This window comes from Pleurodeles waltl, chromosome 4_1, assembly GCF_031143425.1.
Source record: "Pleurodeles waltl isolate 20211129_DDA chromosome 4_1, aPleWal1.hap1.20221129, whole genome shotgun sequence".
Lineage (NCBI taxonomy): Eukaryota > Metazoa > Chordata > Amphibia > Caudata > Salamandridae > Pleurodeles > Pleurodeles waltl.
In genome coordinates, this window is record NC_090442.1 from 139,924,313 (window position 1) to 139,942,125 (window position 17,813).

At 43.7% G+C, this 17,813-nt stretch overlaps 1 protein-coding gene across 1 annotated transcript in view; it reads right to left on the reverse strand.

Annotated features, from left to right (window-relative positions):
* Positions 1 to 1,099: 1,099 nt before the first annotated feature.
* LOC138287475 (rho crystallin-like) overlaps positions 1,100 to 17,813 on the reverse strand; it is a 383,283-nt gene continuing 366,569 nt past the window's right edge. The window contains exons 8-10 of the mRNA XM_069227917.1: positions 6,938 to 7,103; positions 4,018 to 4,100; positions 1,100 to 2,658 (exon numbers count right to left, since the gene is read on the reverse strand). Coding sequence (XP_069084018.1) covers positions 2,616 to 2,658; positions 4,018 to 4,100; positions 6,938 to 7,103 — 292 coding nt within the window. The 3' untranslated portion in view covers positions 1,100 to 2,615. The remainder of the gene's footprint in view (positions 2,659 to 4,017; positions 4,101 to 6,937; positions 7,104 to 17,813) is intronic.

Below are 17,813 nucleotides of genomic sequence, written 5' to 3' on the forward strand. Positions count from 1 at the left end.
AGGAGGGAAGGGGAAGTAGGGTAAAAATCAGGTTCTGTGTCACCTAGTGGGTCTATATCATTTGAGTCCCATGTGTCACTCTGTGTAGGAATGTTGAATGTGTCCTCCTCTCATAATGCTCACCTGTGTCAGAATGTGGAGATCCCTGTGGTGTAATTTCAAGTGGGTCTGCTAGAGAATGAGATGGGGAAGGTGAAGGCAAAGGTAGGGGAACAGGTGGTAGCGATGGTGGTGCAAAAGGTAAAGGGCTGGTAGCCTTTTCTGCCTATTTGTGTATTTTTGCAGGAAGTGTCCACAGTTTCTTGGAAAGATAACTGCCATTTGAAGGGTGGAGCAAGCAGAGGCCAAAGGGTGGGCAACAATGCTTCCTGTGTGAGGGTGAATGAGGAGTTGCTTTTGTCTCAAATCGAGCTGGGACTTATGGAGGATGGGCTCGACTGCAGTGGTTTCCAAAGTCTTAGGATCCGAAAGAGTGTCTTGTTTTGGTGGCAATGTTTCGCTCAGTGCTGAGACGGATGAAGCTAATGCCAAAGGTCAGCTTAACCCTGAAGGTCTCTGATGTATTTTTGATACTTTGCTTTTAATCAGCCCTACAGTCAGGTATTAAGGTTGTGCTTGGCCTCCTTCACTACAATACACCCACAACCTCTTTCTCCCAGAGGGTTTACATTGTCCTGGCCAAGCATTAGTCGCTTTTCTGAATAAATCACCCTTGATCAATATCCAAATGCGGAGGCAATGTTGCTACTTGGTCTTGCTGCTTTTGGGTTATTGCGGAGGTCGTGAGATGGTGAAATGTTTGTGTAGTTACTATTGGGTATATACACTGCAGAGAATCTACCATAACCCACTTGCCAGCAAGCATTTGGAAATTTCATGCAGCCCTCTTACGAGAGAAGTTGCAACCCTTTCCATCTACTGTCTCTCCTCCTGTCACAAGTATATATTATTTTTCAAATTCAGCAGTGAGCCCAGAGGCTGTTCTCTTCCATGTCACAATACCCCAAAACAAAACAGTGCTACTAAAGACTAACTGAGAAAGTCATGTCAATCACATTTGTCCAAAATACTGGAAAGATTATATAAAAAAGACAATTAGTTTTTGTCTCTCATGGTTTATTTGTCACAGCTTTTCTTGGCATTCTTTAATATGGTCAGTCAGGTGCAACAAAAGACTTTGCTTGTCACATATTCTAGTTTTCAGTGGTAGAAAGGAACTAAGGGCCACATGTATGAATATTAGGTTTTGTGACTTGCAAATTGAGTCTTAGCGACTCGAAATTTGAGAGTCGCAAAACCTGATGTACAACAGTGTCAGCAACACTGTTTGCGATTCCCAATGGGGTCGTAAATGACCTACCTCATAAATATTCATGAGGTAGGTCGCAAATTGCGACCCCATTGGGAATGGCCACCCTCACAGGGATGGTGGCCTGCTGGGGACAGCAGACCACCATGTGTTACTGCTTTTAAAATAAAGCAGCTTTTTTTTTTTTTTTTTTTTTAAATGCAGCCTGTTTTTCTTAAACGAAAACAGGATGCATTTCAAAAACAAAAATGAAAAGTGGGACCACTGCCTGCTCTGAAAAAATATTTTTGCTACCATTCACAAAGGGGAAGGGGTCCCTTAGGGACCCCTTCCCCTTTGTGAATGGGTTAGCACCAATTTGAAATTGGTGCTAACTGCGATTGTTCTAAGACCGCATTCACGGTCACAAAACAATCCTACATCGCACTGCGATTCACAATTGGGAAGGGAACACCCCTTCCTAATTGCGACTCGCAAACCTATTTTGCGATTCGGTAAATAGATTACCAAATCACAAAATAGGGTCTGTACATACCAAAATGCTTTTTTCTTGTCACAAACAGCCCGATTCTGTGAATCAGGCCGTTTCGAACAAGAAAAAAGCTACATACATGTGGGCCTAAGAGCCTTATTTAGTGTTTAGTGGACAGGGTACTCTGCAACAAATGTTGCAGAATACCACATGTGCCACACTCGTGATTCCTTTGCTCTACGTAAAGTCGGGGTAACAGCTATGTTTCCGCTGGCAGAGCCTACACTGCCGGAAAGTTATGAACGTTGGCTCGACTTGACATTGGACCATGGGTAAATGTTTCATGGTAGTTACTATTTGAGATAGCCAGACGAAGCCTGGCTATCCTGAACAAGACAACAAATAAATAATCCCTCATACGCTGGGAGAAAATGAGGGCAAAGCTTCAGTGCCTTCTGAAGGCACAGAGATCTCAGTCTGCCTTATGATGATGATGTAGCTATGCAAGGGTATCAGAGTACAACCCTCCGCTGCCTGGTAGGATGGGGTACAGCCCGCCAATCATGGTATATTCTAAGATGGGTGAGTTAAGGAGACTGCCTCACTATCATATTAGGGTTTGCATACCCTATTCGCGCCAATAGGGAGATATAGTAAATCATCAATATTTTAGGCAGGAGACTACAGAGGAGGCCCTATATATGAATAACTATTGGGGTCAATACTGAATGAAATTGAAGATGATAGACAGATTGGCAAATGTGGAAGCTAGAAGACTCTTCTTTCTGTTCTGTTGTAAAAAATGATCTCTCTTCGTTACTGGATGGCAGCCACCTAGTATTCATCGTTGAACGGGAACTCTGGATGATCTGAAATGCTAAAAAAGATACAAACAGTCAATAAATATTCGATTTCTGTAAAGCCTATAATTTGCACTTGCGGCTGCTGTGCTATATCACATCTTCATAACTTTGTTAGTCAGCTGTTAATCGTCGGCACTCAGAAGTAGGATCCCATATCCTACAAAAAGCAATAGATTCAACTCAAAATGTATTCAATAAACCAGCAATAACTGTTCCCCTGTTGCATATTAAGACCCTCATTATGACATTGGCAGTTAAAACCGCCTACCACCACGGCGACAGCCACCAAAAGACTGTCGCTGTGGCTTCCAGCCGTCCGCTGTATGTTGACCACAGACGGATTTCCACCAGAAGGATGGCGGCAATCCAGCTGTGGCCATGCTGGCGGATGGAGGTAAGGTGGCCCTGCAGCGCCACACCAGTAGACCGCCGCCGGCCGTATTATGACCAATAATACGGCCTGGCGTTGTTCTGCTGGCGGACGCTGCTGGTGGCAGCAGCGCCCCGTCCCATCTCCTGCCGGAGGACCCCCTAAACACAGGTAAGTGGGTGCTCCGACAGGGGAGGAGGGTGGGGGTGTTGTGTGTGTGTGTGTGGGGGGGTGTTTGTGTATGTTTGTGCATGCATGTATGCGGGTATGTGTTGCGTGTTGAATGTGTGTGCATGTATGGATGTGTGAATGCGTGTATGTATGAAAGTGTGTGCAGATGTGTGTGGGAGTGGATGTATGCATGCATTGATGAATGTGGGAATGGGTGTGTGTATGCGTGTGTGAAGGGGGGACTCTGGGGAGCGGGGCGGGGAAGACCCCTATCAGTGACAGGGAAGGGATTCCCTGTCACTGATAGTGTCTACCGCCATGGTTTTTGTGGCGGTAAGGGAGCCACGAAAACCATGGCGGTAGGTGGGTTCATAATCCCGCAGGTGGTATAGTGACGGCCGCTGGGCTGGAGATTGATATCTCCTGCCCGGCGGCCGTTACCGCCGTGGCTTCAGCCAAACCGTTAATGTCATAATATGGAGGAAACTACTGCCAGCCTGTTGGCAGTACTTTCCTCCATATTACCGCCGACCGCCGGGGTCGTAATGACCCCCTAAATCTTCTTTTAAGCCTTCTTTCCTCTACCCAACCTCACCAAGTCTATCCTCAGTAGTTAAAAAGGGCGTCTTGGAAATACAGTTTTTCATTCACAGCATTTGATCAGCATCTAGAAAAATACCAGTGGATGTATCATCTTGTCCCATTGCCCAATTCATTTTAAAATATACTATTGAGTATGTCTGATGATACATTGTTTCACCCTACAAAGAGCCAATGCATCTTCTCCCTTCTTTTTCAAACCCCTCCTCCAAAAACCCTTTAAATAGCATACCTTTTCATGTGCACGTAGCGCATGTCTTTGTTGAGTGCATCAATGGCTTCCATGTCCTCAGGGGCCAGATGAAAGTCAAAGAGCTGTTGGGGGAAGAGATTTCATCTTCAATGATTACAGCAGCACAGATTCATCAAAGCTCACTACCTTCCCAAATTTGAATGAAAAGCCACCTTTTGTTTCTAAACATGAATGGAAACTAATGTTCAGACATCAAAAGGATGTCATTTGGTAGCCGTGTCCTATTATACCACAGCAAATGGAAGTGTAACAGGCACCACTTCTGGCAACCACCAAGAATCTTAAATGTGCAATGTTTGAAGAATTTATGGGCAGTTTTGTAAAATGCTCTAGGTCCAATGTAGGGCATCAAAAAACAAAGTGATGGATGGACTGCTTGAATTAATCTCAACGATCACTCAGGCTGCATCACAACCTATCGTTTTTCACCCACGATACCACCTCAGTTTGGACCCAGCCATAGGCAAACAAGCCTTGACCATTTTCCTCATGGGAACAGTCCAGTCCAAACTGCCAGACCAGGTCCTCCATGAATACAGGCATCCTTCTTCCAATGTCACCCTTATTATGGGCTCATCACTTTTTGTGTACGTTAGTATGTCGCCGTAAGTGGGATGGGTATGCCCAGACATGGATCCTGTGCACAATGTGTCACTGGAACCGAGCTATAATCGGCTGATGAGCTCATAGTAAGGGTGAAACTGTTCCCGAGTTGCTTGTGTTCTGGTTCAGGGAGGGCCTGGTGTGGCAGTTCGGGCTGTACTGTTCCCACTGGAGCAGGGTCAAGACTGATTTTCATATAGCTGGGTATAAACTGAGGTGGCATGCTGTGTAAAATAATGATGGATTGCGATGCGGCCCGAGTAATTACCAGTGGCTGAGATTAAGTCAAGCATTCCAGACGTCACTTTTTGCATACTTTAATACTCGTTCCAATGCAAGCATAAGTAGTGCTCACCAAGGACAGATCAGGGCTGGTGCTAAAATTATGGGTGCCTTAGTCAGGAGGGCTAGAGTTAATGTCTCTAGGGCCATTTGCTAGAGATGACAAATACAAACCTTCATAACGTGATAGAAGTTATAAACCTGATTTAGAAGTAAACAGCCCATACAAAACCGGTTTTCATAATTCACCTGTTTCTGATTTGTTTACTAATAAAGTTGCTATTTGTTATTGCTATTTATATAATGCACTGGTGAACAGAATGAAAATAAAATGGCTGCAGTAGATTCTCCCAGTGAAAACACACATCCACGGATTTTCTTCCTTTCACACTATTATAAAAAATCCCTCTCTCCAGAGTGAGTGAGCTGGTCAATACAGTGTCTTGGTTTATTAAGAGGTTGATTGTGAGCTCCTTTTGATCATCTGTCTACTAGTGATGTGCTCAGCATAGTCAGTGCTGAAAGAAGGTCAGACAGAAAGAAATAACAACATGTTTCAAGAGTGGGCATTTTAAACTGTCCTTAAAGAGGGAGTGGTCATGTGACCCTAGAATTAATAAATTGAATAGGGGCAACAGTGATTCTTGGGGGCAGATTTAAGAAAAAATTGTGCCCCCTACCGCAACCATGTGTGCACCATATTTAAAATACAGTACACCATGGTGCAGGGTAAGGGGCAATATCATCAACATTTTTTACGCTATTGATATACCTTTCAGGCTTAGCTAACCCTGAACAGTACATAGAGGCCCATTATGAAAATTGGTGTGCCCCCCTTTAACACCTGCTCTGAGCAGGCATTAAAAGTACTGCAAAAAATGGCGCAACAAAATCTTTTAGATTTCCATGCGACATTTTTTCAGCACCCCCTAGTGGGCGAACACCACACTAGCATACATTATGCCTGGTGCTTGCATAATGTGGTGCAAGAGGTTACAAAGTGGTGCAATGCATACATTGCGCCACTTTGTAAATCTGGCTTAGCAAGTTTGGCCTCGTTGGGCCGCATAGGCTTAAACAAATTATGCTAATGTGGCGCAAGGAGGCACTAGGCCTTCTTAAATCTTGGCCTTGGGGCTTTAAACTGCTTCTCTCTAATGAGGAAAAAATTCCATTCAAAGCACCCCTAATGTTAGAGAGGGTGATTTCCTTGACTGGTCACAGTCAAAGTTTGTCGATTAAAAAAAAAAATCACAACAAGGATGGACTTCTGTGTCAAATATCCAATACCACAAGAAAATCCCTTCTCCCCTGCAGTAAATTATGCCATTGATGTAAATTCCACCTCTTTGCATCCACCCATTGTTGTCTATCCTCTATCCCTCCACCTCCCTCATTTGCAGGGGCAGCTCCTCCATTTGGGCGGAGGAGCGTTGCCCCCCGCTCGCCAGCAGCTGCAAACATTTACAAGGAAACGATAATAAACAGTATTTATTATTGTTTCCTTAAAAAGAGGAGGGGCCACGGGGGTGACGAGGAGTGAGAGGGAGTGCACAGCACTCCCCCTTGGAGATCATGTGTGTTTGGCCAGCCATCCCGGGCCAGCAAAGCACACATGCGCAGTAGGCTCTCTCTCTGTCTCTCTCTCTCTCTCTGTCTCTCTCTCTCTCTCTTTCTCTCTCTCTCTCCAGCTTTAAGCAGTGTCAGGATTGGCCGCAGGTCAGGCTGGGAGCCTGTGCCTGGCTGCAGCGACGGAGGAGAGGAGTGGTGCGACAGAGGAGGTAAGTGTCTGTTTATTATTATTTTTTTAATTTAATTTTTATTCCTACTGGAGACCTCCTCGACCTCTCCCCCATGCCGCCCCTTCCATGCAACGCGAGCCGCGACTGCTCGATTGGCATTTGTCTCCCCCTTCATCCTACATTCCCCCATCCTTTGCAAGGAATTGTAACATCCAGTTCACGTCCTCATGTTGTTTTGCACTTTCTAAATACACACACACACATATACTCACCTGAATATTTTGTCTGATGCGCTCTGGAGTGAAGCTCTTAGCCAGAGCTACAACACCCTGTTGAAGAATGTAGCGCATAGCAACCTGGGCTGAAGATTTCTTGTACTTCTGGCCAATTTTTAAAAGTACTGGGTCATCCAGGAGCACTGGACTTGTCTGGTCAACCCTGCATCACAAAATGAAAGAATTGATAAAAGACAACTGATTACAGTTGTATTACAAACATCTGCAGTAACCGGTCTATCTTGTAATAATTGCAGTGCAGTTTGGACGCCGTCTTGTTTAAAATGTATGTCTCACCCTGTATGTTCACTGTTTATTCTTTCTTCTGCACACAGTCAAGCAAAGTTTGTTAATTTTGTTAATTTTGTTCTCGCTTGAAGAAAACCTTTCCAACATGGGCTCAGTGATGTTGCAACCATTCACGTTTTTTGTGCTAGCTCACTGTATTGCATTCATTCACAATATTTTGCTATTGTTTTTGTAACTAGTTTGTCCTGCCATTTCCAGATGACATTTGCATAGAAGGGCTGAATGTAACGTAATGGGACAGCGCTTAGATGGTAATATGACATCTAATAAAACTGTATTCTGAACTGCCCAAATTATAATTCTTTGCTCACACCATGATGAATTTGGAGTTTTAGTTATGTTCTATGAGAAGATTTACTATGTAAACAAGAGACAGAACTTTCCTGAGACCTTTCTCATGCTACTAGTGATACTGCCCAATTTTGTACTGAATTTGCACCTTGATTGGGACTTAGAATGATTCTGATTATGCTTATTATTCTGTATTGCCCTATTATCCGGAGCCTTCATGGCAATGATCACTTATGATTTCTGTATTCAACTCCTTAAATTTTGTGATAAATCTTTTTACATTTTCTAATTCTGCCCTAGAACTCACTTATTGAGTCTTGTGAGCGCGTCTGGCCTTATTTGGTCCTTTATAATTAGTCGATAAGGGGACGCATTAGAGGTTTGATGGACCTTTTGACTACGCTTATAGCAATTCCACCATTGCTCACAGCTTCAATCCCTTCAATATAAAACATAAACAATCAACACCATCGATCTTTAGGAGTCAGTAATCTTTACGCACCATGACCCAAGTGGCCATGAATAACCACACCTTTTAGTAAAGTTAGGATGTTTATTTCCCTAGATTAACAATGCTAATATCACTTATATTAATCCCAAAACCAAATGACAAATGTATACATACAACACAGGTTGACCAAAGCGTCTAAAGAATCTCAATTTAGTTAACTCATTTATAGTCAAACACTCCAGAGTTACAGTACAAATCAATAACAGAAATACGGATATAGTATACATCTAGGCTCAAACAGGTGAACCAAATCAATTCTTTGTTAATAACATGTATCAGCACATTGGGACATTTTTACTAACCTGCCTATAATAGCATGTTTGGGCTTCATGCAAAAGCAATTTTAGTCAAAAGTTAATTTGGAAAACATCTAACTATGGCCCTATCGAAATGGCGGTTGGAACCTAGAAAGCAAACAACAAAACCTACAACAAAGACCAAAAGAAAGTGAAGAACAAAACCTACAACCTCTCCTAAAATGGGTCAGCAAGCTGCGATTCTCTTAGTCGGTTGAACATTTGTCTGGTCAGCATCAGAAACAGGACAGGGGAACGAGATGGCTCAGCAACGGTGGGGCTCTAAGTTAGCTGAACCACTCTACATGCATTAAGCTAAGGAATCAGTATTTCGCAATTAAAGAATACATGGAACAGCGGTGCTCCACAAAGGATTCTGACAGGAGTGGGAAAGAGGGGACTCTAAGGAATCAGGATCAGATCTCAAAGGCATCAGGAAAGGGACTGCCTCGAAGAAAATCAGGAAGGGAACTGCTTGCTCTAAGTGAAAATGGCTAAGTTTAACTCGCATAAAACATCTTCTTACAACGTCATTGGTCAGAAAATCATATGTTTACAGTCAACCCAATAGGAATTAAGTCTATATCTAAAATATAACAAAGCAGTCTTCTGCACATTGATGATTGGTTCCTCTTCTTCTGCTCCCATCGTCCGGTAACTCTTGTATTTCAATCCAAGCTCTAGTCAGTGCAGCCATTGTTCGAGCATGGGGACAGCTTCTTCTCACGCATCAAACCTACAATGTATCTATTTCTATTGCAACACATTCTAACAGGCAGATCTCATGAGAATGTTTAAGACACTTACAAATCGCTTGGTCAGCTCTGTGTAGACCGTAGACAATATTAATTCTCTGCTTTCACAGAACATGTACATTTATTTAATTAATATCGTCGTGCAACCTGACATGAGGCTCTGTCGACTAGGCCCCAAACCTTGTGATTAATCAATGCCTAATATTATTTAAGCAAACACATAGTACTATTATGTCAGTACAACCTACTAATAAAGTTTTCTTCTACGTGGGCACACCCTTTAGACTATAAACATAAGCTCCTTATTAATTTACGTCAAACTCATGGCGACCACATCAGTGGGCACATTTTCCATGACACATTATTTCTGTACGTTATCCTAATTCATGCAAATTCTTAACAGTTAATCAACGCAAATGTATTAGTAATTATTTCAGCTTTCACAGTCTGTCCTCACTTAATTACTTGGTTTTTTGATATGGTATATAATGCCCTGTCTCTGGATATTTTGCCTAATGAAACTGAGGTTTAACACTGTCCCGAACTATCCAACCATGGTTGTGCTATTAAGGTGTTTTCGTGGGTTGGAGAACTTAGGGATTCCCAGCGCCCACAGAAACAATGAGTGTGTTCCAGAAACAAAGCTTGGTGGTTGTGTTTCTGAGAAACAAAAAATGTGAGGGAACACTAACAGGGTGATTCACAAAGGTAAGTTATACTTGTGAGAAAGTTAGAAGTATAAATTTACTCTTGCATTTTTTTAATAACTTTACTACCTTAGGATATCCACAAAATCGGAATGTAATGTTACTGAAATGTGTAGACTTAGACATCTTCATTACCAAGGCCAAAAACATTTTTTTTACTTTACATGGGAATTTATTTTTTAACTTCAACATCATAAAAATTATGTTATTTTTATTTATGACACTCACGTTAATAACATATTTAATTCAAAAGTAAGTTATTAGCACTGTAACATTTTTTTAAATGTAGTTATGTACTTAAAATAAATATATACAATTATTTTTCAATATAAGTATCATCAAAATATTTTTATATTTTGAGTTTCCCTAAACTTTAACATGCAGAGACTCCCCATCCTGACTGCATTGCAGAGACTACCTATTGTAAAGTATACAGAAATTACTTTTCTAAAATTGTGTATTAATAATTATTACAACTGTTGTGTATAATTTATTAAAAGTAATTTAATTCAATCACTTTCAGGGGGAATAAGGTATGCTTAGACCCTCGATCGTAGGCCAGCTACACAACACATTTCCCCAAAAATGTTATTAATACAGTTAATCCAACGGATAGGCCTCCGAAAGCAACATCTGTAATGGGGAACTCACTTCAGGCATTGGTAACCAGAGGGCTGCAAGATAGAGGGACTGGCTGCCCCTACATGAATGTGATCAATCTACCCACTGATTGTTGCCCCTATCTAGCTATCATAGCAAACGTTCCTCCCCTATCAGAGGGCTTAGTGGAGTCACCCATTCAACTAATGAATAAGGCCCTGCACTACAGTCTAGATCAATATTCCAAATATCAGTGGCAGATCAAATTCTGCTGACACAGAGGGTGGGCTGGATTGGGCCCGCCAAAAAATAATTTACAGGAGATAGTGTTTTCATAAATATTAGGCACTCCCGGTTTGCTGGGAAGATTCGACACGATCCCTTTTTTACTTCAAAATCGGAGTTTAATATATCACTTCTACCTTTAGGCTTTTTCTATAGACATCTATCTCAGGGTCGTGTAGGCTTAGCTCCCCATTCCTCAAGACTTTTCTTCAGTGGGAAGGAAGGATTCTCACCTTATATTTTCAAACCACTTTGAGCCACTGAATGAATTGGAGGATATAGACACACTTGATGAGCACCCAGCTGTTGTCGTAGATCCAGCTATGCCCATGTACTCCTTAGGCAGCAGGAGGTGCCCTAGTCAGGTTGATATAACCAATCCCATGCCCCAACAAGGTTATAATGGAGTCTGTGACATTGTGTCATGGAATGTTGCAGGGTTGGAGAATAAACTAAGGGGCATATTTAGGAACAGTGGCGCTACACCTAGTGCAGCGCCACTTTTTTTGCGTCCCTTAGTGCCCCCCTAACGACACCATGGTAGCGCTGTATTTATAATACAACGCATCATGGTGGTAGTTAGCGTGACTAGCATCATAATTTTTTATGCTAGTCCGGCGCTTTGCAGGACTAGCGTTGAAAATGATGACACTAATCCTGCAAAGCACCCAGATGCCCATTGTAATCAATGGGAGCCTCTTTTTAACGCCTACACCTAGCAGGTGTTAAAAAATGCTGATAAAAAAGGCTCAAAGGATTCTTATAGATTCCTTTGCACCATTTCTTTCGCCCCCCCCCCCAGTACCGGAACGCCCCCCCCTGCATAGATTAAACCTGGCGTAGGCATTATGTGGCGCAAGGGTTTACAAAGTGGTGCAATGCATGCATTGCGCCACTTTGTAAATATGGTGCAGTGTTTTTCACCTACCAACGCCACATTTGCATTAAATAAAAATGACACTAATGTGGCGCTGGAACGGCACAAGGGCTCCATAAATCTGGCCCTAAATGCCCATGAGTGGCTTAATATCACCCCTACTGCACACGTAATATGGATCCAAGAAACATGGCAGGTGGATCCCCAGCACATTGAGGGTTTTACCTCAGGTATTACCTCAGCTACCCCATCTCCGGCTGGTTAAGTGAAGGGTGGTCTTCAGGTGCTGGTTTCCAATTTACTTCCAGTGAAGATGAAATGATATGACACGTCCTCTGCCTATTATCAATTAGTACGGTTGAATTTTAAAGGGGGTTCTGATGTGATTATTATCAACTATGACAACAATGTATTTGACTCTACACTTGGGGAGATTGGGAGAGCTTTGGAATCTGACCTTGATATGTTTCTCAGACAATTTAATATTTCTTGCCCCATCATATGAGTAGGGGATTTTAATATTCAGAGATGTTGCGATCTAGCAAAGCAGGTGTGTGGTTTTACAAATGGGGCAGGTGAGGGTATTTTGCATTTCCAACATTGTGAGTATGGGGACCGTCTGAACACCATGCTGCATAAGTATGATCTACTGTTGCTGGAAGAAACCAAGAGTCTGGGCACTACACAAACACACACATTTGTAGGGGGTCCAAGCATTCTTTGACTGATCACATTCTGACTAGCACAATACTTGATCGGAGGGTCTCTAGTATTAGGGTTCAACAAGCAGTAGTCAGTGATCATAACCCTTTAGTCCTTCCTATTTTAATAAAAGGTAACTACCGCCCATGCAAAGATTCCACATATTACTCCTAAAAGACCTAACAGAGTTCGCATTGAATGGATGGGAATTGATCCCAAGTGTACTTTCGGGAAACTTCTATTTCAATTGTCCAATAAATTTGAAATATGTTTAAACCTTGACATGGGTGATAAGACCTTGGTTTTAGCCTTTGAACAGATTACTGTGTCCCTTAATTCCCTCTTGGTCCACCTAGTAAAATCATGGCTCCCACCTAAACAAGGATGGATTAATCACAAAAACACTCAGGGGCATATGTATACTCCGTTTGCGCCGAATTTGCGTCGTTTTTTTTTACGCAAATTCGACGCAAAACTAACTCCATATTTATACTTTGGCGTTAGACGCGTCTAGCGCCAAAGTTCATGGAGTTAGCGTCATTTTTTTGCGTGAACACCTTCCTTGCGTTAATGAGATGCAAGGTAGGCGTTCCCGTCTTAAAAAATGACTCCGATGCTATTGCGTCGGATTTATACTCCCGGGCAAAAATGACGCCCGGGAGTGGGCGGGACTAAAAAACCCGCATTTGCGCCGGATTTTAGCGCCTGGGTCAGGGCAGGCGTTAAGGGACCTGTGGGCTCAGAATGAGCCCAGAGGTGCCCTCCCAAGCCCCCAGGGACACCCCCTGCCATCCTTGCCCACCCCAGGAGGACACCCAAGGCTGGAGGGACCCATCCCAGGGAAGAAAAGGTAAGTTGTGGTAAGTTTTAAAAAAAAAAAAATTTTGTGGCATAGGGGGGCCTGATTTGTGCCCCCCTACATGCCACTATGCCCAATGACCATGCCCAGGGGACAGAAGTCCCCTGGGCATGGCCATTGGGCAAGGGGGCATGACTCCTGTCTTTGCTTAGACAGGAGTCATGTTAATGGCGTCTGGGTGCCAAAAAAAAATGGCGCAAATCGGGTTAAGACGATTTTTTTGCCTCAGCCTGACTTGCCCCATTTTGGGACGCCAAAACGCCATTTTTCCCTACGCCGGCGCTGCCTGGTGTACGTGGTTTTTTTTCACGCACACCAGGCAGCGCCGGTTGACTAACGCCGGCTAACGCCATTCAATAAATACGGCGCCCGCATGGCGCTTCAGAATGGCGTTAGCCGGCGCTAATTTTTGGGGCGCAAATCTGCGTTAGCGCAGTTTTGCGTCAAAAAGTATAAATATGGCCCTCAGGCTCTAAAACAGCTGAGGTCTGCTTTACACCAGGTTCCAAGAAACTATACTTCTGTTAAGCATTTAAGGAAAAAGTACAACAAGATCCTATTGGCCAGGAAAGAGGATCTGGGGGAAAGGACATAGCAGAGTTTGGCTCAGGCTGCTGATACCAATAACATCTCACTGATTTGGAGCACTGTTGATACCCCTTTTTTTAAGAATGGTACTGGTCCCGTTTTAACATCTTTTGTCCCTCTACGGGCCTAGGTTGACCATTTTGAGAGGATGTTTGACCCTGTACATGCTAAGGAATTGAGGCCTCCAATATTGGTTCCATCTAACTTAACTAAGAACCCTAATTCTTCTAACATTCCACACTAGTATTTACTAGGCAAACTATATGCAATGTGTAAGTGTGCGAAAGGAAAAGTCCCTGGACATGATGAAGTCCCAGCCGATGCCTTCATAGGAATTGGAGAGTTATGGACTCCAATACTGAGACACATTTTTAAAGCAGCAGCTAGGGGTATTTTCCTTTGCTCTTGGGGTAAGTCGGTCATAGTGCTCCTATATACGAAAGGTGATAAAGCCGATCGGAAATATTACTGTCTCATCTCCCTCCTGGACTCCTAAGCAAAACTCCTGGGAAGGGATGTTTTATAGAGACAAGAGGACTAGGCTATTGACAACTCCATTCTGAGAAAGGCCCAGTACAGATTCAGTAAAGGATTTGGGATGGTGCAGCAATGCCAAAACCTTGAACTCCTAATCGGAAGAATACAAGAGCCAAGCCAGGATTGCTCTATTTGTGCTTTGCAGAACTTTCTAGTGTGTTTGATCTAGTATATCATTCTACATTGTTTCATACATTGCTCTCTTACAGGGCCCCTATGGAGATTGTTAGACTCCTTGCACAGTTTTATGAGAATCTTTCAACAAAAGTTTGGTTTGGCCCCAACAGTGAATTGACACCCATTTTAGAATTAGGCATGACAGCGGTGTGTATTGGGCCATTTTTTATTCTCTTTGTTTATAAATGGAGTGGATGAAACTCTACAGTCTTTGCAGGCCGAAGCACTGATCATTGCTGGCCACTCGGTACCCATTTTCCTTTATGTGGATAACTCAGTACATTTATCAAGGACTGCGGAGACTAATGGACTCCTTTGCAGATTTTATGGACTCCAGGAAATTGATAATTAATAAGTTCAAAAAATGTTTAGTGTCTTATGCAAGAAAAAACAAGAATGTAAGATCCTTTTACCTTGAGGGTGCCTAGATAGCGAATGTTAAGTCCTTTTGCATCTGGGTGAGCTTTTCTCCGCAAAGGACACTCGGGCAGACCGTATACATAATTCTAGACTTCAGATGAAAATAGTCCGCAAGTTTTTTGTTTTAGATTTTCTAGTAACCTGGGCAGCCTTTCCATTAAGGAGATGGTTACTATCTACCGAGCAAAGGCCGTATCTCCTGCGACTTATGGCAGAGGGATGTGGGGTTATGAGGTTAGCAACTCATTACAGGCGAGAAAAATAATTTTTAAGGCATTTGCTGTGTAACCCTCCCTCTGTATTGTCTACCATAATGCATAGAAAAGTAGGGTTGAACCATCTGAATGATATTTGGTCAGCTAAACCCATCTCCTTGTGGCATTCGGTATGGGCCAGACCGGAAAAGGAATTAACACAGGTAATCATACGGGACTGTCTAACCTTGGATCATGTTCTCAAAATCCCATGGCTGTCTTTTATTAATAATACTCTTGAAACAGGATGAGGTCTTACAGGAATGGAAAATTCAGCCAAGATCTTAATGTTGGGGATATCGGCAATGAAGGAAACCAGGCTAGATGCAAAGGCAAGAAAATTCCAATGACAGGAAACAAACAGTGGTAACCTATATGTCCCATACTTTACCAGTAGACTTTCAACACTATTTGACATGGGTGATAAATCATCAACATCGCTATGTTTTGACAAGACTACAGCTGAGTAATGTAGACCATCTTATTGCCTTTCCTAAAATAAATCAGTGGGAATTTTTTAACAACAGCTCTATGTCGTGTGATGCACTTAACATTTTATGCTTGTCTGTCAGTTGTCTGCAAATCCAAGGAATCAATTTTTAAAATCAAATTTTTATTGCATATAAAATAACATCAGGGATTTTAAAGATGCTATGTGTTTTTTGTATGGCTTGGAATCTCTAGCTATTTGTTTGAAAGTGGTTTAGTTTATCTGAAAAGCAATCTCTATTAGGAAGAGAATGTATTAAGATTGCCCTATTGCCAATCGCTACCTGGGTGACGGGGAGACCCTGTCCATTCGTACCCCACTTTGGACTGGCGATCACTTGAAGGAAGTGAACAAACTGACAGGCTTTTCCCGGTGGGCACTAATAGGGATACGACACTTGAGAGACGTTTGGAGAGACAGCGCCTTTATACCCTTCGAGGGCCTTCAGACGGAATTCGACCTACCCCCTGCCGCTGCAGCTCCTCCAGGTTCCTGAGTTCCTGAGACCCACCTCACAGTAAGTACCCCCCCCCCAGCCCCTCGCTCTGCCCCGCGCTACTCACCCTCTCTCCTGCTCCTGCTTCTTTTCTTCTTCTCTGTTCTTCTGTTCTTCCTCCTCGCTCCTCGTCTGTAATCTTCTTCTGTACTCTTCTTTCCCCCGTCTTCACTCTACTTCTCTTCTTCCTCATCTTCTTCTGTGGTCTTCTGCCCTCTGTTCTTCGTTTTCTGTATCTTCTTCTGTGTTCTTCTGTGTTCTTCCGGTCTTCCTTTCTTCTCTCCTTCCGGTCTTCTGATCTTCCTTTCTTCTCTCCTTCTGGTCTTCTGTTCTTCTGTTCTTCTGTTCTTCTTGTCTTTTTGTCTTCTTGTCTTCTGTTCTTCTTGTCTTCTGACTTCGGCTCTTCTGCCTCCTCCGTCCTCTTCTCCCCGCGCCTGCCCTCCTGCTCCTGCCTCATCCCCCTCCCCCACTCGCATCCCCCTCTCTATCTCCCCTATCTAACCCGTTCACTATCTACCTCCCTCACTCCTCCTATCTACCTATCTCTCTATCTCTCTATCCCACTATCTAACTCCCTCACTCTCCACCTCCTCCTATCTTCCTATCTCTCTATCTATTTCCCTATCTATCGATTTCCCTATCTATCTATTTTCTCTATCTATTTCTTTATCTCTCCCCCCTCCCTCACTCCCTCTATTACCTATCTTCCTATCCTCTCACTCTACCTCTCACCCTCACCCACCTCTACAACCCCCCCTCCCCTATCTTCTCAACCCTACTCCTATCTTTCTCCCTTATCTCCTAAACCTCCTAACACTCACCCCCCTCCACCCTTAAACCTCCCTCCCCTAGCTCTTCTCACTCTACCTGTCCCCCCCTCCCTCGCGCTTTCCCGCCGCGACCTCCTGCACGCCCCCGCCCCCCAGCTCCCATTCGCCCCCACCTGACCCCTCCCCCCCCTCCTACCTCATATGGCGGCCGCTGCGCGACAGTGGTAGCGACCCTTGACCCAAGGGTAGGTCGCTCCCCCTGCCGCTGCAGCTCCTCCAGGTTCCTGAGTTCCTGAGACCCACCTCACAGTAAGTACCCCCCCCCCCCCAGCCCCTCGCTCTGCCCCGCGCTACTCACCCTCTCTCCTGCTTCTTTTCTTCTTTTCTTCTTCTCTGTTCTTCGGTTCTTCCTCCTCGCTTTTCTTCTGTACTCTTCTTTCCCCCGTCTTCACTCTACTTCTCTTCTTCCTCATCTTCTTCTGTGGTCTTCTGTCCTCTGTTCTTCGTTTTCTGTATCTTCTTCTGTGTTCTTCTGTGTTCTTCTGTGTTCTTCTGTGTTCTTCCAGTCTTCCTTTCTTCTCTCCTTCCGGTCTTCTGATCTTCCTTTCTTCTCTCCTTCCGGTCTTCTGTTCTTCTGTTCTTCTTGTCTTCTTGTCTTCTGTTCTTCTTGTCTTCTGACTTCGGCTCTTCTGCCTCCTCCGTCCTCTTCTCCCCGCGCCTGCCCTCCTGCTCCTGCCTCATCCCCCTCCCCCACTCGCATCCCCCTCTCTATCTCCCCTATCTAACCTGTTCACTATCTACCTCCCTCACTCCTCCTATCTACCTATCTCTCTATCTCTCTATCCCACTATCTAACTCCCTCACTCTCCACCTCCTCCTATCTTCCTATCTCTCTATCTATTTCCCTATCTATCGATTTCCCTATCTATCTATTTTCTCTATCTATTTC